Source organism: Artibeus jamaicensis, unplaced genomic scaffold, assembly GCF_021234435.1.
Source record: "Artibeus jamaicensis isolate MK-2021 breed Jamaican fruit bat unplaced genomic scaffold, CSHL_Jam_final contig_797, whole genome shotgun sequence".
NCBI lineage: Eukaryota > Metazoa > Chordata > Mammalia > Chiroptera > Phyllostomidae > Artibeus > Artibeus jamaicensis.
In genome coordinates, this window is record NW_026521977.1 from 16698808 (window position 1) to 16725010 (window position 26203).

The 26203-nt window shown below is 42.4% G+C and overlaps 1 protein-coding gene across 3 annotated transcripts in view; it reads right to left on the minus strand.

The window, feature by feature from the left end:
* Nucleotides 1–26203, minus strand: part of MPPED2 (metallophosphoesterase domain containing 2) — a 161016-nt gene that overhangs the window by 52002 nt on the left and 82811 nt on the right. For all 3 annotated transcript variants that reach the window (XM_037126667.2, XM_037126669.2, XM_037126668.2), the window contains exon 4: nucleotides 25488–25713. In XM_037126667.2, the coding sequence (XP_036982562.1) occupies nucleotides 25488–25713 (226 nt within the window). The remainder of the gene's footprint in view (nucleotides 1–25487; nucleotides 25714–26203) is intronic.

Below are 26203 nucleotides of genomic sequence, written 5' to 3' on the forward strand. Positions count from 1 at the left end.
CATCATCTGGATCAACAGTTAGCCTTTCATGTGCCTGTTTTGTACATGGGGTCGACACCTGTAAGTTTGAGGCTATTTTGCCTCAGAGAAGAATCTCTGATCAAGTTGAGAAAAAGCCAGCAAAGCTTTCATTTAGAATGGAAGGGCAGATAAAGCACTTCTCAGATAAGGTCAAGTTCAAGGAGTTCATCATCACCAAGCCTATATTATATGAAATGTTAAAGGGACTTATCTAAGAAAAAGGAGTTAAAAATATGAACAGTGAAAGGACAGCAAACTCAGTTATTAACAACCACACCTAAAAGCAAACTAAGCAGACAGCTAGATCAGGAGTGGAGCCACAGAAATGGAGATCACATGGAGGGTTAGCAACAGAAGAGTGGGAGGAGAAGGGGGGAGAAGGTACAGAGAATAAGTAGCAGAGACGGTGGGGAGAAAATAGACAGGGGGAGGGCAAGAGTAGTGTGGAAAATGTAGAAGCTAAAGAACTTATGACACATGGACGTGGACAAAATGAAGGGACTGTGGGGGGGAAATGGGACAACTGTAAAGGCATAATCAATACAATATATTAAAAAAGAAAAAGCTAGGAACTTGTTCATCTTCAATCAACTCATTTTGATAGCTTCTAACTCTATAAAATTATAATTTTTATAATTTACTTTATGTCTTAGCTTCTTCTGAGAGTTCAAGGATATAGATGAGAAAGTTGTCCAGGAGCTTCTGGATTGGGAAGCCAACATGAACTCCCATGAGACACCTGGGCCACTCCCAGGCTTTCTGGTAGGAGCTCAAAGCAAACTTTGATTCTACTAGTCACCGCCTGTATGAATTAAGAGAAATCATTTGCAGGTCTTGGCTACAGGTTCTACACAATGAGGGTTAGTATACCTTCTTCACAAGGTTGTGATGATGGAACGAGATGTACAGCCCAGTTTTTAGCACATGGCACACTTTAGCAGCTAGAGTTCAGACAGGTATGTTAATTAAATAAGTGAAGCTGAAATATTAGAACAATTGGAAAGAGTAATGGGGTCTATGGCACACTGGAGCATACACATGCCACAGAAAACCTTTAAACTCATCTGTTTTATTTATTTGCTTAAACAAAATACTGCACATGGAGAACACCACCTTTGGAGTCCAAATGGAGCCCTATTCCCTAGTTTAGGGCCTTTGGTAGGTAGAATCTGAAAAGACAGTGAAGAGTTGAGAGTTTCAGTGAATGGAGAGTCTTTGAAAGCTACAGTAATTACAGTGTCTTCCCTAAAGTTGCCAATCGGCAAACACATACTATATTTCTGGGCACAGCACTTATGAGTATCTAATATTCTTATTTTACATTTTTATTTTTGGTCTGCCTATTTCATGCCAGAATGGAAACTCCATGAAAACACAGACTTTGCTTCTAAGCCTGGTAAGAGAAGGTGTTCCATAAGCATTTGTTAAATGACTAAATGAAAGTTATTCTTTGTTCCTGTGGATTTCTACATAGAATCACTACTTTCAGTTTTGCAATTTTAAGTTGCTGAAAAGTAACAGTTTTATCTCCCCCCTTTGAGTGCAGACCCAGTCAGGAGAGCATTATTATTATTATTCATAATAAATGAATTCTCCATTTATTACCTGGCTATTCTTCGTTGAATTACCTGGCTAGCAGAGACTGCTAGCCAGGTAATTCAACGAAGAATAGCCAGGTAATAAATGGAGAATTCATTTCCAAGGTGTGAGATGAGCAACTTGGACTTAGTAACTAATTGCGGGATGTCACTGTCCCCCTGGGACTGTTGCTGGAGGCCAGGACCACCCAGACAGCTAGGACCATAATGACTCACCCAGCAGCAACTCGGTCCACTGGGCAAAGGGTTCTCCAGGGGGAGCCAGACTCCAGAGCCCCACTAGAGGCTGGTGAGCAGGGAACCCCGGGAATCCTAGCAGGCAGCATTCAGCCTGCCATGTGGTGCAGAGAGGAACAGGCCAAGGAGTGGAACAGATCTAAATGCAAAGAGTAACTGTTACCACAGGTAGTTAGCTTGATATTAATAAAGGAAAGAAAGCAAAAAGGATCAGACATTGAGTTTAATCAACCGGGGAACATAAGCCTGTTTACTTCACCAGAAAGCTACAGCTTCACACCCCAGGGCATTAGAGCATTTCTAAGCCAAGAGGACAGCACTCCTCCCTTCCCCTTTCCGGTACCAGATTGCTGAGAGGTATAGGGGGAGGTGCTTGACCCTAGAGGCCTGTCAGTCTAACTGAGGGGGTGTGGACCTATCTATCAAAAGCCCCCGAAAGTTTGGGAAGTTGATTGATTCTTTTGCAAAAGCATCTGGTCCATCCCAAACCCAAACTATTACCCTGGGGAACAAAGAGGTTCTCTCTTTCAGCCACATCATAATGCTCTTGCCCCATGAGCCCGTGTGCTTTTTCTTGCCTGGGAGCACGCAACCACGTGAGGCTAGCAGCTACCAGGGCCGCTGGCAGACTGCGCAGGCTCCGAAAGACTAAGCTTCAATATGAAGCAGGAACTCTGGACACTGGCTTTCGTTTGAGCCTTGCTGAAGGCAGGTTGGCCTTTTTCCACGGCAGGATGGAGGCAGACGGGAAATTGGAAACCCAGGGCCAGCCTTCCACCTGAGTAAACCATCTTGCCACACCACAATCTCTTGTGCGTGGGTCCTTGAAACGCTTTCCTTGTGACCCTATTGAAGAGCCTGATTTCTACCGACAACACCACAACACGCGGGGATGCCATCCAAGGCCAGGGACCAAGTTGGATTGCTATTATCTTCCCCCACTTTAAATGCTTTTTGCAAATTCCATTAAAGCAGGACTTTTTGGCCCCAAATACCTACGGAATGTCTGGATAAATGCATCTGAAAGAGATAGTTATTAAGGCCTGTACCACCACGCCATTCTGATTCTTTACTTCTGAACCTACTCTATTTGGGGAAAACGGAAAACTATGTCTGATGCTACACCTCTTCAAACACACTTCTGAGCCTCTGAATTATGTGTGTGTGCAATAGTACAACAAATACTTTAAGCATATGGACATAGTTCAAATTTTTATGTTCACACATGACGGAACAGTTAACAAAAATATTAATCTGTTTGGTTTTCCTCTCCCTTAGTCCAAGAAGGCCTTTGTGATCTTTTGCCTCAGGGGTGTTTATATCATGGTTTAAGTAGAAGCTGCCAGAAATACCACCGGACCTCACCTTCCTGACTTTTGTACGTCAACCCGCTGAGGAAGAGGGCCTGATGACTGCCTCGGGGACAGAGATAAAGGTTAAGGATTATGAGACACAGTCAAGAGAAACTGGAGGGGCAACTCCTCTGTATAGTTAAAACAGAAGGACTGTCTGAACTAGCGAGGCCTCAGCTGAAATTCCTGGCAAGGGGGCAGGGTGGGGGGATGAGTGACCTGCCCCCAAAAAGAACAGCCAAATGAAGTTCCTCCAGGGGACAAACCATGCCCTTACTCAGCTTTGGCAGAGATCCCCCATCCCAAGTCAGGGAAAGCAAGAGCCATCATTTGCTTTCAAAGGACCATGCAACACCAAAAAAGTGCCCATCAGCAGGAGACCAAAGTACAGGGGGCTCTTCCATTCTTAAGGTGCCGGCTTGGATCTCTTAAGGTGCTGGCTTGGGAGCCAGGGCAGGGTGAGCCTCAGTCACGGGTAAGATCTAATTTCTTCCTATGCTAAAGGGTAGAGGCTCAGATTTAGATATATTTCAACTGTGAAAGCAAACAAATAAGTTGACGTGAAGTGTCTTGCATCTGTGTATCAGTGGAGTAACATTCACACCTGCTACACATGTTTAAATGTTTACAAACAAGTTGCTAGTGCAGAGTTACAGCTCACACCTTGGGTTTTCTTCCGTAGATGCAGCTATTGGAACTGCAGGGAGTAGGGGGTGGGGGCTGGTGACCTTCAGAATCTTTACCTCGGAGATGGGCTTGCTGATGGTATAATAGAACCTCTGGTAAGACGGCATGAATGTCTCTTAGAAGTCGCTTGGGGGAACCAATCGCACATTCTACAGAGAAGGCGACAGAGCTCCTCCGAGGCCCAAGTGCCAGTAAAAGATGTCATGCATTACGACAGTCCCCCAGCTTCAGTCCTTATGCACTAGAGTCATCATGATTCATTTGCCACATCTGGGCACCACCTGTACCAATATTTGTTGAATATTTCTCTACATATGGACTCACTTTTACTACTTAAATAAATTTATTCGCACCCTACACAACAATATTCGTGACATCACAAGGTTGATGCACTACATGTGCACATATCACACACACACACACACACACACACACACACACACACACTTTTCAATGTGCATGCAATACATACGAACTGACTGAAGAACAAGCGGTCAGCGGGGCAGTGTCTGAGATTATGTCATGTTCCCTACGTGGCACAACTTCGCACAGTTTGGGGACTGCATCACATGCCTTTCTGTAAGAACTACAATTGTTCTGGATGTTCTGATGGCATTTTCTTTTCCCTCTGATCCCATTTTTCAGATCTGATAGTCTTCTAACAATGACTGGTCTGAATATTAAGATGGTGCAGAGAGAGGGAGCGAGGTAGGAGAAAGAAAGGAGGAGAGATGAGATAATAAGGAGGGAAGGAGAGAGAACAAAGAGACAGATGCCCAGGCCAGAGATCCAAACGAAAACATCAACGGCCCAGGAACCTCTGTGTGTGTGTGAGCACGTACGAACAACGTAATCGCGCCAGGAAGTCTGTTTATCAAAAACATGGTTACCTCAGAAGAGGCGTATTATCCCTAAACAATGGTACAATGTTGGTCCCAAGTATAAACCTGAAAATAGGAAGCATTTAGGCTCTCACCCTCCAGATTCCTCCAGACCCCCGTGGAGTTCACCCTGTCACTTGATCTCTGCCTCTCACTCTACAGAGACGCACAGCTAACCACACTCTACAGTACAGACGCACGGCTAACCACCCGGCCCCTACGCCTTCCCCACTTACCGCCCTTATCAGCTCAGGAAGAAATTTCTGCAAAACTCTTCCTCTGGTCACTGATATCTGGGAACCAAATCCATTAAGATATTTTTGATCCTTACTCATGCTATTTTGAATGTCTGGTGTACAGGAAGGAACTGATAAAAATAGAATTACAATGCCCTTACTGCCAAAGTAGCAAAGGGGCTGATGAAGATTGATGTCTGAATAAATATACAATAGCAGGCCCCACATTTTAACAGCCTTTGATGGAAGCAGAAAGAGTGCAGCTTTCCCTGACTGTCAATGTGTACATTTCTATTCCTTTACCATGTACTTTTTTCCTTAAAATAGGGCCCCTCTTCTTTTAAATATTTAAGGCCTTTAGAATAATAATGATAAAAATATAAAATAATGGCTAACACTCACTGAACATGGTTCTGGGAAGTTTACCCGTGCTAACTCATTGAACCCCTACAATGAACAACCTGATAGGGATGGCTAGAGACTGTTATTTCCTTTTTACAGATGAAGAAACTCAGAATCAGAGATGTAGCAATAGCATAACAGAGAGATCCCAGCCCAGTCCTGTTTCTTCAAATAAGCCTATTAGCTTGGGAACTAACTTAATCTCTCTCCATCCCAGCCTTCTCTGTAGGGAGAGGCATCTAAGATACGGGTTGTCATGAGGGCTACATGAGGTTTGTCAAGTCCTTCAGAGTGACTGCCACAGAGCAAGCCCCACAACACACTGCGTGATCATCACCACCACCACCACCACCACCACCACCATCATCACGACCTTTCCTTCCTCCCTATCTTCCACTGACCAGCAGAAATATTCTCTCTCTCTCTATATATATATATGTACACATATAATTGGTTTTAATATAGTAACCTTTCTGTATGTTCTTGGGTTTGACTTGCTAAATTTTTTAAAAGATTTTATTTATTTATCTTTAAAGGGGAAAGGAAGAAGATAGGGAGAGAAATATCAATGTGTGGTTGCCTCTTGTGCGTCCCCTGCCAGGAACTGGCCTGCAACCCAGTCATGTGCCCTGACTGGGAATTGAACCACGATCCTCTGGTTCACAGGCCCCTGCTCAATCCACTGAGCTACACCAGCCAGGGCTTGACTTGCTAAATTTTGTCAAACATTTTTGTGTCATATTATTATGTCATTTGCAGGGGGTGATAATGTCTTTATTAGATTTTGTTATTAATGTTATGCTGGCCATAAAATGAGTTGAGAAGTATCCCCTTCTACTTTCTGAAAGAGCTTGTGCAAGATTCTGTTTATTCGTCTGTGAATGTTCGATGAAATTCATAAGTCAAGCCACCTGGGCCTGCAGTTTTCTTGTTGAGAACGTTTTTGAAAATGAATTCTATTTCATCGTTACATATAGGGCTATTCAAGTTTTATGTTTTATCTTTTTCTAGTAATTGTATTTTTTAAAGTAATTCTATTTTTTTAATTGTCCACTGCATTGAAGTTTATTGGCAAAAAGTTGTTCCTAATGGCTTCATTATATTTTTTAATGTTTTGAAGATCTGTAGTGATACCTCTGCTTTCATTTCTTGATATTGGTGATTTATATTCTCTTTTCCCTTGGTCATTAGAGGTTTATCAAGTCTTGCTGATCTTTTCAAAGATCAAGTTTTGGCTTTGCTATTTTCTGTTTTCCATTTTATTGATTTCTGCCCTTCACTCTAGTAATTCCTCCATTCTACTTACTTTGAAGTTGTTTTTGCAGGCTCCTGAGATGGAAACCTGAGGTAATTGGCTTCATGGCTTTCCTAATATAAACATAAGAGCTAGAAATTCCCCTCTAAGCAGTGCTTACTGTATCTGCAATATTATGTTGTGTTGTATTTCCATTACTGTTCATTCACTTCGAAATCAGTCCTAATCTGGCCATCTCTGACTCATTTAGTAGCATGTTGCTTAATTTCCAAATATTTGGAATTTTCCAAATATAGTGTTATTGATTTCATTGTTTTAAAGAAATAATTTTATGATTTTAGATTTTAATGCTTTTAGATTTACTGAAACTTGTTTGATGGTCCAGTGCACGGTCAACCTTGGTGCAAGTACCATGTGCACTTGGAAAGAATGAAGTTAGTTGCTGGGTGAAGTGTTCTACAGATATCAAGGTCAAGGTGGTTAGTAATGTTGTTCACATCTTTGTATGTCTTACTGATATTTTGGTCTAGTTTTCCAATGAATTAACGAGAGTGATGTGTTAAAATCTCTTCCATTTTCAAACATTTATCATAGGAATGCTTCTTTCTCCCTTTAACACTGTCAAAATTTGCTTCGTGTATTTCAAAGGTCCCATGTTAAGCACATATACCTTTATTTATGACTGTTACGTCTTTCTAATGAACTGACCCTTTTCTCATTGTGAATGTCCCTCTTCATCTATGGTAATACTATTCTTCTCAAAATGTATCTTACCTGATATTAATACAGCCATTCCAGCATCCTTACGCTTCCCATTTGCCCGGCATACCTTTTCACATCTATTTCCATCAATATATTTGTATCTTATGATTAAAGTGTACCTCTATTATTTAAAGTGTATCTTTATATTTAAAATGTCTTTTTTAGATAAAATATAGGTGTTTTCTAATTTATCCAAATAATCTTTGCTTTTTAAGTTCATTCCATGTAATTGTTCATATGAGTAGCTATAGGTTGTGTCTTAATTATTTTGTTTGCCCTCTGTGTTTTGTGCTTCTGTTCATCCTTCCTGGCTTCTTTTGTATTAGTTAAAATTTTTTTTTAGAATTCAGTCTTACTAATCGGCTCCTAAGCTGTATATTATACCTTTAGAAGTTGTTCTAGGGGTACACTATGCACCCTTAACACTGTACCGCCAAGTCAGACTTAGCCCAGCAGCATTTCACAGAACACGTGAAAGTCTTGCAGGCACGTCAGTCTCTTCACGATACTGTGTGACACAGTTGTCACATCCCCTCTACAAATGTTATACACGCAAGGATTGTAATACTGGCTTTAAACCTCTTCATTCACGGCTGAAGACCTGAGTTCTCCTCTTGTCTCGCTTCCATTCAGACCGAAGACCGTCCCCGAACAACTGCTTGTGGTGTGGGTTTGGTAGCAACAACTTTCATTTATTTCTCTGACCTGAAAATGTTAACTGTTTTTATTCTTCAAAGATACATTCATTGGCTATAGAATTCTGAGATCACAGGTTTTCTTTTCCTCCTGCTCTTTAAAGATGCTCTACTGTTTTCTGCCCTCCATCATTTCTTTTTTTTAATGTAGTCTTTATTGTATTTTTTCCATTACCACGTAATCCTCTTAGACCCCTTCCTCCAGCAATCACCACACTGCTGTCCAGGTCCCTGAGTCCTTTTTCCTTTCTGCTCTTCCCCTCTGCCCCCTACCCTCTCCCCAGCTATCGGCCTGCTCTCCATCTCTGAGTCTGTCCCCATTTTCCTTGTTAGATCAGTTTGCTCATTAGATTCCACCTGTGAGTGAAATCAGATGGTATTTGTCTTGCTCCGACTGGCTTATTTCACTGCATAATGTGCTCCAGGTCCATCCATGCTGTCACAAAGGGGCAAAATGTTCTTTTTTAAGGCCACATAGTATTCCATTGTATAAATGTCCCATAGCTGTGATAAAAAATTTGATGCCATTTAAGTCACTGTTCCCCTGTAGGTGCTGTGTTGTTTTTCAACTGGATATCTTAACTATTTTCTCTTTTTTTTGACTTTCAATTTTCAGTTTTGACTATGGTATTTCTGGGCATAGCTTGTCTGATATTTTTCCCTATTTGGAGTCCACTGAACTTGGGGACTTTGGGACATTGTTTCTTCAAATAATTTTTTTGGTTCTACTCTCTCTTCTCCTATGGGTCTCAAATTACCTGTATATTAGACATCTGCTTATCATCCTATCGATACCTGAGAGGGCTGTTAGTTTTCTCAATAATGTTGATTCTCTTCTTTAGATTATATAATTTCTATTGCTCTACCATAGAGTTCATCCGCTCTTTTTTCCTTTTGGGCCATGGGGTATTAAGCCCACGTAGTGAATGATATATTCAAGCATTATACTTTCTTTGTTCCCAAATTTCTACTTGGTTCATTATTTTCTGTATCACTTCTATATTATCCTAGCTTTATATTCATTACAAATATATTTTCAACCCCCGCTTAGCATAATTCTAATAGCTGCTTTAAAATCCTTTTCTGATCATTCTAATACCTGAGTCATCTCAAGTTGGCCTCTGTTTGATTGTCTTTTCCCTGGACAATGGCTTTTCACATGTCAAGTAATACTGCCTGTTCTCAAGGTTATGTTGTGGAGACTCTCGACTGTGTTATATTTCTCAGAAGAATGTTTATGGTTTGTTTCAGCAGGCAATTCGTTTGGTTAGGATCAAACTCTGCACTCTGTCCTCTCTGTGGTGGGCAGATCAGTTCTCAGTTCAGACGCTTTCACTCTGCCCACGCATGTGTGACAAAAGGAACCAGCTAGAGACTTGAGCAGAGTTTCTACACAGATCTGGGGATTCCTCTTGGCTCTCTTTTTCTGTGTGTGTGGAATTCCCCCTCACTGGCTGGTAGCTCTGATTACTTTGAACTCTTTCAAAAGGTTCCTCCTGCCAAAAAACAAAAAAACAACCAAAAGAACAACAACAAAAAAACCAGTGCAAATTCTCTGTCGGAATTTTAGCCACCCCACGCCATAACTCTATCTAGCTGTGGCTGCTCTCGGGGCAAAACCACAGAAATGGAAAACTCACTCTACGCCAGTTGCTTCCTCTAAACTCCCCTCCAAAAATCTCTCTGCTTGTGTTTATTCTCCCAAACCCTTAGGTATTTATTTTTTGTTTTTCTAGAATTTATAGTTATTTGTGCGAGGTTCAATCTTTACAAGTTTATTCTTGCATAATCAAAACAGAAATCCATTATCACCTTTTCCATAAAATTCAAAACCAACAGCCAAATATTATTTAGCTATGTATTTGTTAAGATACATTTGAATAAGCAAAAAAAAATGATAAAGATAAAATTCAAATTAAGGTACATCCCTGGAGAAGGAAGACAGAGGGATTAGAGAGGGAAAAACACAAAGATAAATAGAAATCACTGTGTGTGTTCAAGTGCTCTGCTGTGTGTGGGCTAACGGCTGTTTATTACATTATTCAGAAAAGGATAAATAATATGATACTAATAAGAGCTATGCATATACCAGTGATGTAAATGTGCCATGAAACAAGGACTTTGGTTAATTCTGCCCATCTGAAAACAAATGTTCACAGAGTCCTCATCTTGTTCTTAGACTCCTGAAAAGTCTCAGGAATCTGAGAAGCTCTAGTCACAGGGTCTATGAAATAGCTAAGGATTTATGAGATTCATTTATAGGTAAAATTTATGGAGCATTCAAATTTACGCACATCTCAAGACGCATGGTTAATAATGACAAACCCCCTAAACAATGTAGTTGTTTGCATGAGAAGGAAAGACTGACAAAATCAGGCATGTGTCTACTGTTTCTTTGTTCCCGACACATACAGGCTGTTTGACAAGACAGAAAAAGTTCCTAAGGGTTTTTGGAAGCAAGGAATGAGAAGAAAAGAGACCGAAGGGAAGAATGCTGAGGCATTCTCAAAGGAGGAGAAAACTTCAGTGTGCATGCTTAAAACCATGTGCACAAGTCAAGGACCGCGGAACACTTTCCCAGAGGGGACCGGACAAGGAGCCTCTCCTGTCTTAGTATCTTAAACTGGGCTGAATGGAGCACCAGGGAATATGCTGAAGGGAGGGAGATCACACTGGCCGCAGGGGTGGAAAAAGTGATGCAATCGGAGAGTTCTTTCCCATCTCTAATTTTATGACTCCCTGTAAAAAGGAAGAATTCAAACCACTTCAAAATAAAATCACCGGAGACTGGCTCCGAAGGCTGGATCTGATGAGAACTGGCTATTGATCACGATTTGTTTTCCTGGGTGATAGTCACAAAGCATGACAAAACACACCTCCACCTAACTGCTGCTTCATAACAAATACAGGGTCAATTTTTACACGGACACAGAACGTTTCTCTGGGAATTGGGAACAGCAGGGGGATAATCCACACACAATATCATTCAAAAATAAAGGCTTTGTTTCCCGACAACCAAAAGCTTGACAAATCACACCCCATGCTGTATTTCTCAGGATATGTAACAGAGCACAACAGAAAGTCCCGTCCCCCCCAACCCCGGCTTGCTATACCTGGTTTGATTTTGAAGACTTCCAACGATAAATCTCTAAAGAAAAAAAAATATCATTCAATTTTTTTCCCCTTTTACTTCATGTCATTAATAGTAAATTGTCTGTATTTTCCCCAGTTCAGGAGAAAACTCCTGTTACTGCTTTCACTGAAACATCCAGAAAAGCACATTTTAAAAGCTACCTTTATAAAAGTATGTTTTGTAACAAAAGAGACAGGACAGAGAAATGTGTTCATTGCTATAAAATTCAGAACTCCAATCCACTGAATACCCCTGTGGGTGTGGGGAAACAAGTCCTCTTTGGCGAAAGGTGCTGGAGAGGCACCCAAGTCTCCAGAGCAGATGCTGATAAGACAGGCTCCGAAGGAATCCTGTCTGGACTGTTTCAGCTGGGAGGGTGTTGGCGCAATGTTGGTATTTGGCTGTGATCTGGAGGCCAGCGAAGGTCAGGTTGGACAAAGCAGCGCCTAATGAAGCTGCTAGTGTCTGGGGTGCAGGAGCCACAAAGCCTTTCAAATTAGCAGCTGAATCCTGACACTCATTAGTCATTATATATGCAAGGGCTGCAACTTAAGCCCCAACCCGTAAAAGCAGCCTCAACTGCCGCATATACACAAAGGAAATAAAGTATGTACAAAAATAAAGAACTGGAACCTATTCAATGTCTTCCCTTTCACATCTTGACATGTTCCTTTTCCTTCTCTCCCTTTTTTAAAAAAATATTAATGACAGGACTGCAGTTACTTACCTTCCAATTTAGTACTAAAATAATTACCACCACGACTAAAGTGAGACTTCATTTATTTTTAAATCAAGGAAGGTCTAGTCAGAAATTGCTTCTGCTAAGTTCTGTACAAGACATAATATACTCTTGTTAACTAACAAAACCAATAAATCAAGCTGAAGCACTTATTAAAGTATCTTAGAGCGCTAAATTTATCACTGATGACAAATTTAATTTGGGGTTCTGACAGTTTGCTCCTTGGATATACAGTACTCCAACACAGCTCTTTCTTCTGCAGGGTGGGGGTAACGGTTATTTCACAAGTAATGAATGCTGAAATTTTCTAGAAATTTTTAGAGATATAAAAGATGACTTCCAATAGAAAACTGTGGGTTCCCCCCGCCCCCCACAGTGTCAATGTCCCTGGAAAAAGTTATGCATGAAAAAAATTCTTTACCAGCAAATTCTATCACTCACACGTTAGAGTTAGCAGAATTTTTTAAATGGTGATAACGAGCCTTTTACGAGGCAATTTATAATCATCACTCCGTTAACCCACGCTCCATCTCCACAGTGAAGTCACTGCCTGCCCCTTGATAATGAAGATAAGAAAACTGAGTTTCCCCCTCCTAACAGGTAGAGCCATTTCAATCTGTGGCAGTCAATCTGCACAAGAGAGGGTGGGGAGGAAAAAAAAGTAAGAAAATTCACAGAATTGTGCTGGGCCTTATGATTATTCAATACTGTAGCTAAAAGGCCAATATTCTCACTTTAAGTATCAAACGAGAATGACATTCCGAATCCACCTACAAGTATTAATAGGCAACCTTTGCTCCACAGCATCCTTCTAGACTACGCAATATGAATAATGCCTTATTTTCTGTCCCAGTCAACGGGACTATGTAGGTCATTAGTGCAACACAGCCGGGGCTACACAAGTTATATTTTCTACAAACTTTTCCTCCTCCTAAACCATAGCTCTACGATTCTACATTAGCATTTTCCAAACAGTATTTTCTTTCTTGACAATGCAATCAGCATATAAAAACCAAATTTCACCGCCTGGTCCCAGTTAACGCAAACTGAACACCCTAAACTGCAGCCTGACAAGGGGAACGCATTTAAGCTCTGGGACAAAAGCATCCAAGTCGACCTGTTTTGCAGGCTGATTAATAGAAACAAGCTCCAAGGACTAATCACAAGTCTAGTGAGCCCTGTTTTGCAGATTAATAGAACAAAGACACAGGAGAGGAGGGGAGGTTACAGCACTGGAATACAAATAAGCAAAGGTAGGCACCAGGCTTTCCTCTTCTGAAGTCACATCCTTTGAAGCCAGACCCCCGGACCCCAAGTCTCTGGGGGCTGCGTTCAGCCATAAATCAAAATGAGGCACCAGAGAGGTCTGGGTTCCATCGGTCACCCCAGCACCAAACGAAGCATCGAAGTGCCACCTTCTTTGGAGATGTTGGTTTAAAAGAGGAAATGCCAATTTCTGGCAGAAAGATGCTGGCTCTGGGTGCTCTCTGGGAATCCTCCCATTTCAGCAGGGGAAACACAAGCATTTGTTGATTAGGAGGGGTGCTTCCACCTCCCTATCTTTTGCAAGGGCTTGCACACAGGTAGCCTGTGGAGTGTGTGTGTGTATGTCCCGGCCCACAAATACACAGGAGCTATAAACACAACGTAAGCATAATATTGAAGAAGAGAGTCAATGGCCAAATTACCCCTAGACACATTTTATAAGAGAATATGGCCTTTTTCCCCCCGACTGTAAAAACACCCACTGCTGGAATATATGAAATCCCAGGGAAGTAGAATGAAAAAAAGAAAAAAAAAAAGAACATTCATAAGAGAAAAATCGCTGTTATACTTGTGGTGTACTTAACTCTCAGTTTTCATTCTCTCTATGTTTATATGTTTTTTTGTAATGCCATGATCCCTCTGTATATTTTTACTGGAGATATGGCTTTTGAAATGCTTACTGCTAAATAATAAGAAGAAAAAACATACCGTCGCTCTCTGATGTTAATTCTCAAATGACTAAAACCAGGTGATTGTATGAATTTTTACTGGAACCGTAAAATCCTCACCCATGTAGTATCTGGTTCAGTAAAGAGAGTTTGCGCAACTCGGGAAACAATCTTTAGGAATTCAGATGTCTACTTTTTGCATGATTTCTATCCTTGATGATTTTCTGCACTAACTGTTTCCTTTCATTTTGTTTTTCTTATTCTTACTTGTGGAAACCCAGAAAACAGCCTTCCACCACCCTCCACCCCCGCCATTCACAAGAAGAGTATTAGGTTCAATGGACAAAGAGAATGCATTTTTTTCTGGCATACTTGCATTCTGCTTTATCAATAATCCAATTATTCTGTTTATCACAATAACCAACCAAGGAGAAACACATTATATTTGTAACGAAAACTCTGAGTATCAACAGTTTCAACATCTCAGAGCTGACTTCAGAGCACGGTTTACGCCTGGGGCTGAGAAGCTGGCCCAACTTCCCAATTTTTAAAGAAGTGGCCCTGCTTCTCTCGGACTTTTCAGAGTAGAGTTTGCACTCTACAGAAGGTAATTTCTATAGCAAATCACCTTGAAAACCAATACTCCCCCATATATTAGATTTTCAACAGTGTTTTTGAATGTAGAAAGGCACTCAGTATGCCCAACGCTCCCTCGCCTTTCCCAGGCCTGTCTCTGAAGCTGCTCTGCCAGCCACAACCACACAGCATCTGTCTCAGGTGAGAGCCATTTAAAGGCACAGAGGTCACGGCCAGCACGTATGCACGCATGCACACACACAGGTTTTCCATCTTTTTCCTACTCATTCTGCTGGACCAACAGGTAAATTCTTCACCTTATATAAGTATATCTTTTTAAGGGAAAGGCTAAATTTGGATAAAAATAGAAACTAGTCTTTGCTGTTATATCTGACAAAAAGGGAAACATGAGGAATTTTACTGACAGAGGCATGAAAGCATAGCCCAAAGTCCTCATTCTCAAATGCTTTCTCCATATTAATTCACTTAAATAATACAAGAGCAAAACCCACAAGTGGAACATCTCAAATCACCTCTCCACAAGTTTTCTCTGTCCCTGAAGTTGTAACACCAAAGGAAAAGAAGTAAAAGAGTGGTGAGAGGTGGCAAATAACTGCCCGGCGGCATGTTTCCCACAATTTCTGAGTAGGTTTTAGGCTCATCTTGAATTTGTTCTGAAAGGATCAAAACAAGGTGTTTTCTACTGATTCTTCATTCAAACTAAAATCAGAGGTCAGATGATGGTTAGTGAATTGGGGACTGGACTTTTAAATCATTAAGACAATAAAAACATCTCCCCCCTAGTTTCTGTCTTTGATAAACTACGGCACTCCGAGGTACTTCCCAGTGCTCACGAGGGCTTGTGCGGCACGAAAACTCAGTGCCTCTCACGGGATTCAGATTGGACTCAGTGTTCAGACTGGTATGTTCCATCATTTCAACCATACAGTAGCTTGCAACGCAGGGAGAGAAACAGTAATCTGCAGTTATTAAGCTGGGCAGGCATTAGAGCCACTTAGTTTTAAGTGCAATCATTTTGTACAGAATATGTAAAAAAAAGAGGGGCAGGGGGAGGCAATAACCGATTTTAGGAAAACTGGAAAATCAAGTGTGTCTACTCTGACCTGTTTTTTTTTCTTTTACAAACATAGTATTGGTTTTGCTTAGTCTTAAGTGCTGATTTACTAAAGTTCATGTAAAATGTCAGCGCCATCAAGATTCTGACGTTGCCCGTTTTAAAAAATGTGACCTATGTTAACTCCGCCACTGCCAGACATCAGGGCTGAAAGTATCTGAATTCCTCAATAAATGTCACCTGCATCTTCAGATGCTGTCCTGGGAAGTTTTATTCTGGGAAGAATCTTCTTCAGGCTAGCTAGATCTTCACTATTTTCTCTAACTTGCCTTTCAGACACCAAGTGTCTCTCTTCGTTGAGTTTTCACTGTACATTTCATACTTGGACATTCCTAGTCACATTAACTCGATGTACATGTTAACCACGCTGATCTCTTCTAATATTTGAGCAAAACTGTCTTCCCACAGCCTCTCCTGAATTAAATGCAGATTTGTAATTCACCTTCTCTGCCTTCTGACAGCATGTAGACACAATTCTGTATAAACCGAGGGGCTTTGAACTTTGTCACTGACTTCCTGCACCCACAGCCCTCACGGAACATTCCACGTCCACTTTGTAGTCTCACCCAAGATCATCTGTATTTTTCTTGGGCGAAAACGCAGTACCAAGTGTTACACACAAATTCAACATGATACTCATGGAAATGGCCTTAGGAATGTCCACATTTCTTCTTTCAACAGACATCTATTCACTCTTTCATGTCTTTTGACCAAATGCAGCCACTATATGGGGTTCCTTTCTTATATGGTTCCACTTATCCAGACCTGAGGCAACTGGCTGTGCTAAGAAACTGTACGACTGCCTTTAAATTTCTCTTTCTCTCTCTCACATACATACACAGACAGGGGCAGCCACTTTCTTAGTGGCTGGGACTAAGTGGTAGGGACACTTAGACTAAGTCTCCCAGTCACCTCATTTCTGCCCCCCTTTGCTTCTCCCTTTTACTCAGGTATCCCATCATAAAGTAGAAAAACAAAACAAAAACAAAAAACTAGTAGCCATTATAAAACTAAACAATTGGTACTTTTCAGAGAAGAAAATAATACTTACTGAGCATTTACCATGTGCCAGGAAGTTAACTAACTACCTTACCACATTTTAATCCCATGAACAACACAATGACTAGCAAAAAATAATAATAAAGGCTTTGGGGTTGGACTTCCAACCCCAGTTCTGCTATTTGGGAAATGGGTGCCCTTGGGGGAGTTATTTAACTTCTGTAACCTTGAATTTCATCATCTCCCAAATGGGCCTTGTAAAATTGCCTTTCCCGTAGGATTGCTGCGAGGCTTAAAAACAATGTCATATAAGGTACCTGTATGTGGGTGATGTTCAATAAATGGTATCATTTGCATTCCCATTGACAGATGAAACTGCTATTCAGCAGAGGAAATAACTTGCTTAACAAGGGAAATGAGTTCTGAATGATAGAACTGTGACTCCAGCTCGCTGAATCCCAAAGCCTACAGAGCTGTATCTCACACTGCCTTCCCCCACCTTCAGTAGGCAGAACAGGGCTGCAGCCATTTAAACTCTGTCCAGCCCGAGGATCAGACCACTCAGTGCCTGCCTTTCTTCTGGGGAGGTCCTGCCAGAAGCTGGTTAACCTAAGGACCTGATGCTTTAAAGGACGAGGGGATCAGCAGGAAGAGCTGAAGGCCAGTGTCCACAAAGCCTTCACTGTCAGAGGGATGTCCCTGAACACACGTGGTAGGCTGCCCCCAGCAAGCCTCCCACGGGCAGACTTACCAGAAGGGACAGAAGGGTTGTCCTGAGGCTGCACAGGTGCGGTACCTAGCAGAAGCGAAGCAGAAGGTAGAAGCTGGCAACCGTCCCACCTGTGTGCTCCAAAGCCCAGTTCACCTGCATTGCAGATCATCTGGAGGGTCAGAGGACCCAGTGCAGTTCCCTGGACTTACTTATGAGCACATCTGAGCTACAGGGGAGAAGAAAGCCCCAGGAAGGCAGAGCAGCAGCAGGGATGCGAACCAGGCAGAGACTAGTGAAGACTGTGGGCGGGGGCCCGGAAGGACTCCCTAGCTGATAATACTGGTAACACCTGGAGAAACTCACATTACACTTGGAGTTCGGAGTATGAAATGAGAAATCCGTGTTTGCCAAATAGCTTGAAAATAAATGATATAGAATCTATGTGACTTTAACTCAACTCTAAGACTTCAACCACTGAGAATTCCACCACTGTGAAAAGAAACTACTAAATATTTGATAACTGATTTCTAATGTCCCAAGGACGTGCCGAGGGCCCACCTGGTAGAGCTTCCTACCAAACTTACACCTTACGCTGACTTCCTTTACTGCACCTGAAGAGGCAGTCCGCAAATCTAACAGAATCTTCCATTCTTGCTCACAACAGGGAGAGAAGGCATCTGAGGTAAAGAAATGACAATAAAGAGCTTAAAAATACTTTTGGAGCCTGTCTTCGAAAATGCTCACTGCCTTCGAGTTAAGTTTGTCCAGCCACTCCCAGTCCTCAGCCTTACTAAACCACATTCACCGGGAGAGGTGCTGCTGCGATTTCTGTGTTCAGGAAGGACCTGGTATGTCCACGAAGCTCACGGACATAATTCAGCGCTGTGTTTAGTTCCATTATGCTCTGCCATCTCTGGTCGTCCTTATAGATTTGTGGCTATGCTAGATCTCGTATTGCAAATATTTTCTTTCCTTCTGCAGCTGTGTAGACCTTCAGTCCCATCAACGACAGACACATTTCTTATTCATTCATTCACCGGATGCGGACTAAGCATCCACTATGGGCCAGCACTGGGCTAGCCTAGGATATGCACAGAGAACAAAGCACACAGGGTTCCTGCCCTCACAGAGCTTATACCACTTTATAACCTCCTTCCATCCACCAGCAGCAACTGTGGGGTAAAAAGAAGCCTGTCAGTACAACTTGAGGAAATAAAAGAATACCCAACAGCCAGGCAATTGGGCCTCAACGTGAAGGTCCAGGTCTTCTCTGTGGCATGGTGCCTGGACTCACGCCAGGCCTGACTTCAGTGGAGGCACACGGCCAGCACTTCCTTCTTGGTGCATATGCCTAGGGCTGCCACTTGGTGCTTTGGAGGGAAAAAGCCACATGCACCTGACACCTGGCCCCCTGGTGTACAAGGGAAACAGAAGCTGTCTCCACAGTGCAGAAAGACCAGAAGGAGCTGATCCATGTCTTGTGAGACAGAGTTTTCATTTTGAAAACCCTAGGTTGCAGAGCACACCACATAGAGGATACGGGATGGTTCATTTGCCGTGTCCCCTCAACATGCCTCCTTTCCCCCCCGCAAGCACCTCATCTCTGAGCCCTGAGAGCTCCTGCAGTGTCCTGGCCTGGATCTGTCCGCCCTTGTAACTGGGCGGAAACAGCCCAGTGTTCCAAGTGGCCGCTGCCTGAGTTGCCGCAGGTTGACAAGTAGAACAGGGGGACTTCTGTGGTTACTAGGGCATCCTGGTTTAGTCTAGAGGACTCAGCAAAGAAGCTCTGGAGTTTAGCCCCAGTTGTCCCCAGACAAACTCTGTGACTTTGGGCAAGTCACCCTCTCTTGGCAAAAACTCCATCTTGCTCTCTTCTATCAAAAGGGGGCTCTACAGAGTACCCTATCTAAACACTTGTAAATGCTGGCTACTGTTGTTATTAATACAGCCTTTGCGCCTATTTTAATTGTTTATAACTGCTTTTCAATTTAAATTTTAATTATTTGGAATGGTTGTGAAGCCCAAGTAACACAGGTGCACATTCTCTGAGTAAAAAATACCATCCAAATTTATTATTGTTGTTTGCTAACTGAGTTTGTCTCTCAGAATGGGTAGGCAAAATTTTAAGTCATGCAAATGCTGATAAGCCTGTGACCTCTATCTATGCCACACTGGTCTATACAACCACCACCAACACATCGGCTGAAGGCACCATGACAAGCTTTCGAGGTTTGGACAGAGTGGGCGGAAAGGTACAGGTGGATCCGACCTCACAGGCTGTGCATAAACTAGCTTTCGAAATGCTGTTTATGCATTTCAACGGGAGGCAGGAAGCAAAGTGATCGGTTTTGCTTTCTCCTTTTTCAAATAAACAGGGCAGTTGTTAAACCAGAAGAGAATCTGATCCCGTGCAGCCCTAAGAGCAGTCAGCTGCCTGCTGAAATGGGCAAAAATGTAAACAGAGCCTGAAACTCTGGAGCAGGGCAGAACAGCCACAGGTTTCATAATGGGAGAGTCTCTGGGCCCTGAGCCAAGAAAAATGAAATGTTAGCCTGGGCCTTTAAACAGAATCATGTAAAAGCAGAGTGCATATTTGTTTAACACACACACAGAGACCTTTTTCTGTGCCAATACCTTTCTGAGGGTTCCTGAATAAAAGCCGGAATCCTGAGAACGTGGTACAGAACCAATACCGTCTGTACAGCTCTTTAGTGTGAAAGGACTTTTCTGCTGAATGTGGAGTTGTTTCTTTCTTTCTTCCTTTTTTTTTGGCCCAAGTTAATTACAAGTATGACTGAAAGTAAAATAAATGAGCCCATTCCACCCATCCCCATATCTGAATTCTATCATATGAGATGCCAATTGTTTTTCTAATCCTTTCACTCAATATCTGCTGTTAATTTGTTCGCTATTTCAAGAACTTGAAGACTGTCATCAAAGTACATGATGCATTACAAAACTTATAATTGGAAATAAAAACATCTGAAGCTTCTCTGACAGGGTAAACATAAAGAACTATCACACTGAACAGAACAAGGAACCATGAGCAACCTTGTAGCTATTGGTATGCAAGCACCATTACAAACGCCGCAGAGCAAAATCAACCCTTAACTCCCACTTTAAAAAATGCTGAGAAAATTACATCTAAATGAATGAATGAATTCAACATGTTTATGATCCGACGTGGGGAAAAGAGAGGAGGGAGAAAAACACAAATCCTGCTCACACTTCCTTTGAAAATGCAACTCAGAGGGGCTCTCTCTTGCTATTTCAGCCGTTTTAGAATTACACAGCCAAGGCTCCAGATCTAATTTTCCTGCTGCAGAAGTTAAGGCACTTCCTCCACAGTTACTAAATCTGACAAATTACACCTGGGTCTACTCTAACATGAAAAAGTGTGCTCTTTGTTCCTGACCCCTTGGTCAGCATAGAGATCAAATTCCTGCACATCGGAAAGCCCCACTCATATTCATTAAAAGCCACGGGAGACCAGCTCTGCATTTCTGTTGAAGAGGCGAACGAGGTGCAGGCTGTGGGCTAAGCCACACAACTGTTCTGCGCCGGTCGGATACATAGACTCTTTACTTTTTGCAGCCTGGCTGCTGCTCAGTTAGTACCTCGATTGTTTTTTCTATACAGCATCTTAGTAACAAAAGAGCACTTGAAACTGGGGGCAGGGGAGAAGGGCTAGCTGATGTGTAAATGTCAAGCCCCATGAGTGAGTTTACAGACCCCTGCTTGCACTATGATGCTGGCTCCACAGATCAGTAACCAAAAACACAAACAATATTTGAAAATTCCACTGCCTTTGTACCCTGGCCAGACAACTGGTTAGTCACCACAGTGGCCAATATCTGACAGATTCGAATGGTGTCTCCTGTTCCTAACCACACTCGGCCTTTGGAAAAGACATTACAGAGCTGAGTGAGTGTGATGAGGAAATCAGGAACCATCCTGGCAGCAGAGAATCAACACGAGGGATTCAAGAAACCCACCAGCTTTCCTGTTGTGACAGCTAAGTCTTAGGCAGACATAACTGTCCTCACAACACAAGACCCTTTTCTCCTGTTCCCCCAAAGAGGGAGAGAAAAGCATAATAGGAGAAATTAAGAAAGTGTGACCGAACTGCTACTCCCAAAGATAACAACACGTCATGCTCGATTGATTTCTCTCTTTAGGATTTTTGGAATAACGAAATGGTGAAGAAAAATACAGTGGTACCTCGTTAATCATGGTTAATTCGTTCCAGAACCGACGAGTACCGAACAATAAAGCATTTTCTCTTGTGGGGCAGTGTCGTGACTCATAAAAGTTTCAACAAGTGGGGTGAGTCCTGAGCAAGCGCTGAGTGCTGAAACATTTTTTTTTCTTGCCCAAATGTGACAAGTACAGAGTTTGACGAGTTCTGAAGCTGATGAGTACAGAGGAATGACTGTAAAGAAGCCACAGAACCGGCCGTCGGACCTCTTGCAGCAGGGGCATCCCCAGCAATGTGTCAGCCCCTGTCCTCCTTCCAGGGGAGCACCTTTCTCCCAGGACAAGCCGTCCCACTTACACCTTCTTCAGGGCAGGCCCCTGAATTTCCCCAGACCTGCCGAACAACATGCAAACCCTCTTCCTCGGGGACGGAAGAAGCACCACAATGCGTGTCAGTTATAAACACACATGAACGCGCTGAAGTGTTGTCAGTCACTTTCCACATACAAATTCCTGTTAAACTGTAAATCAAGAGACAAATTCCTGCTAAACTGTAAATCAAAAGACACTCCTTTCATTTTTCCTGATCTTCTGGAAGCTCTCAGCTGTGCTACAAGTTATAAACACACATGGAGTAGCCTAGCCCTTCACCACTGGCACTATCGGCAAACCAGAATTTAGTATTTCTTCCAAAAAAGTCGTTAGAAAAGCACGTAACTCACATCAGTTTAAATTATTCGGGGGTTGCCCTGTCTAATAGGTTACTAAGCAGGCAGTCATTCACCTCTGAGCAAAACTCAGGAATGGAAAAGCCTAACTTCCAAAGGGAGAAAGATGGTAACTTAGTTTCCAGTTAAATTCTTCATAATGGAAGAGGTTAAAAAATCACATAAGATACTAACATGAGCATGCTCGCAAGATTCCAACGCAAGATTCCGACATTGCCCATTTTTACCAATAGAGAAGTTAAGTAAGTCACCCAATCAGCCGAGGCTGAACCAGGGCTGGACCCACCCTCTCTGACGACTAGTGCAATGGCCTTCGGATGAAGTGGGCAAAGGTACGAGGTAGACTGGAAACACCGACCCCACTCTATCGGTAACAGTTACCACTTATCAAATGCTCCCTGGATGCCAGAGTGTTCTGTGTGCTGCGGACGGACGGATGGACAGACGCATTAACTCATTTATCCTCCCGACAACCACGTGAGGGAGGGACGTGATGTTGCTATCTCCCACTTCAGAAATGAGAAAACAGAAGCACAGAGGTGTTCAGAAACTCGCCCCAGGTCCCAGGGCTGAACAAGTGGGAGATCTGGGGAAATCTGTCCTCCTAGCACGGAAATGAGCACATAGGCATTCCCAAGTCAAGGTTCAGATTTTCAACGGTCCTGGGAATATAGATTTTAACAAATTATCTTCACCGTAAGATCCAAATTACTGATGCCTCCAAAATACAGGATGAGACAAACTTTCTTACCATCAACCTCTGCAAAGGACAAATAGCGACAATTCCTCTGAGGGAGGCAAATTCCACACAAAGATCACCCTCGTTGTAAGGACATGCTAGGTAGGAAGCAGTTCAGACTTTCTGGAAATCCCAATAAATTGTGTGTAAAACATCCTCAGGAAAACATTTCAGGTGGCTAAGAGTGTCTATTCTCTTGACTTCACTATTTTTTCCAATATTAAAATAAAATTTTTGCATGATATGAATCCAGTTCAGACATAAAGTTTATCCGAGTTTGTACCACCATCAAAAATCCCATCCATGATTTGAATTACTCTGTTGTTGTTGTTTTTCATTTCTTGACATGCTGCAAGCTCTGCCCCGGGATCCCCAGTCACTCCCTCATTCATCACGGCCATAGTCTGACTGAGCTAAACCTCACCCTAAACAGGCTTGAATGTGCTCCGACAGCGGAGGAAGCTTGTTGGCTCTCAGCATTTCAGCAACTACCAACCCTGGGGTCTCGGAAAATCCTGTTTGCTCTGAAATAACCTTCAATCTTCAGTGCCCTTTGAAGATTTTTCAAAGATCATCTGAAGTTATTGAAAAAATGATCGTAACTCCACATAACTTCTCTGCCAGTCAGAGGTCATATACCTCAGCCACTAGACAGTCGTTAAGAACCACGCTGGACATCTGAGGCAGCTCTCCACTCCCCTCTACCCAGAAATGCTAGTATCGACCTCCAACACCACCCTGAGCTCCTTCGTCATTTGATAAGACTAATTTCTACTCTTTATTCTCTTTTCCCTTTACCATCTTCTCACATATTAAAAAAAATGAACTGATGTACGTCACTAAAGCTGGATAGGTCCATTGCAGACAATCACCACAAATGACCACCGCCACCTCAGCCACATCTCAAACCCCGTCGTCAGTCTCAAATTAGGATGCTACCATTTAGTCTGTGATTCCTGAGCAATCACTCAGCCTTTGTGTGCCTCGGTTTTCTCATCGGCCAAATAAGAATCAGAATAGTGCCCATCTCTTAAAGGTATTTGAAATAAACCAGATGATAGATATAAAGGCTATATCTATAGATAGATATATCTGTATCCATATATATCTATCCTTTATATAGAAATATAAAGGATAGATATAGATATATCCTTTATCTACCCTGGATATAGATAGTGCCTGGCGTATATAGTAAGAACTCAACTAAGAGTTCACAATCATTGTCAGGTTGATTTTTTTGTGGACATACTTCCTGTATCCACTCATCAGTCCTTTCCGATGCCAGATGAAATAGGAAATATTTCAACTTGCTATTCTGCAGAGGACAAACCAAACTGTTGAGTGGGGTGGCCGACCTGAATTTACTTTCTCCCATTCCAGCCTTCATCCGCAACTCCTAGGGCGGACTGCACTACCTCTCCAGGCTGGGTAAGTACAAAGTGAATTCTTCTGCTCTAGAGACATACAGAGCATCGAAAAGTAAATAAATAATAAAAACCCAAGACTTCTTTAACACTGACCTTCTGATCTAACACTCCCACTTTGGAGATAAAAAAAAAATGGCTCTGAAGGTTCAAGTTCACATAATTACTTAGTGGCTGATCCAAGGCCAGAAAATTATTATCCTAAGCAAACCACCAGGTACTTTTCTGAATTTACGACAAATGTCACTTAATTTAATCCTCATAATAACCCTCTAAAGGATGTATTATTTCCACCGCTCCGGGATGCAGAAACTGGGGCTCCACCTTTGTGAATCAGCTTCTTCAAAACCAGACAACTGACAGAAGCCAAGGTCAAAATACTTCTTGTCTAGCCCCGGAGAACATGCACCTGCTTCAAGTTTGGTAAATCTCAGTGCAGAGAACTCTAGTATTGCGCTCTTAACCCATGACTTCCAAAGTATCTGGGCATCAGCCTCCTCTGGGGAGCTCTGAAAAATATAGATTAGTGGGCTCCACTTCAGGAAGGAGAATCAGAGCCTGGATTGGCAGGGCCTCAAAAATCTGTATTTCTTCAGAGTTAATGATTCTGCGTCTGCAGTAAGTTTTGAAAACCCTACATCTAAGCAAGTCTGAGTGCTTCCAGTATACACTGAGAGGGAAATGAGTAGCCTAAGGCGAGGGAACGTCTAGAGCCCTGGAACCTGTGTGAAGAGGAACGGTGGTGCCCTTCCCCCAAATCCTTCTGTGTCCAACAGACACACATGAAGCCCCACCCACACCCATATCACCCAACCCCTGCTCCATGGATCTTGCCTAAAGACCTCTGCAATCACAATGAAAACAACCAGCACAAGCCCTTCGCAGCAGGGCCAGACTTTGTGTTGTCAGAAATACAGCAAAAAGGATTCATTCCAGCTTATCCTTTTCCTTCAAAGCACCCCCGTCTGCAGCAGGCTTTCCGAGTGCTGAGCGGTGATGGGGACACACACACACACAGGACGAGACTGTTCGCACAGACACTTACCAAGGTGCCCCGTATATCCTGAATCCCTTCACAGTTACCTCCGAGTCTTGTAAGTAAATGCTGTTTGTCAGGAGGGACTGAACGTTGTCAAAGTCCTCTGGTTTCAATTTGGACACAGAGGGGAAACGGTAGTAGTCCTGTTTAACAAGGTCTGCCATGAATTCCTTATCAAATGTCAGTTCATGGTTCCCAGCAATCACTATTTTATATTCATATGGCAGGTTTCCTGAAATAAGAAAAAAAAAAGAGCACCAATTAGCACGTTCATTTCCCATCATGAAGTACAACAGCCGAGACTGCGTGATTAACAGACGGTATACCCAAATGAAATAGCTCGTGCATTCCATCATATTTCCATGGGAACCAAAATTTATGACTACTCCTTTATGCTAACAAAAATGACAATAAACGAGAGATAGGAAGCTGCTAAGAACCCAAAAAGCTACTAAGAAGACATTAAGTTTTCTGGTTCCATTTCCCTCTTCTGTATGCTACAGATTCACTGTGATGAATTCAGCAAAAAGCACTGTAATCACAGTCCTCAAAAAAGAAAAAAAGGGTCTAAACTTGGTTCGGTCCTCAAAAAACAAGCAGATGACATCGTTAGGCATATAAACGTAGAATCGCTCTGTTGTTAGTTTCATACCTGAAACTAACATAAACTGTATGTCAACTCTACTTTAATAAATAAATAAGCAAGCCAACTACTCTTAACA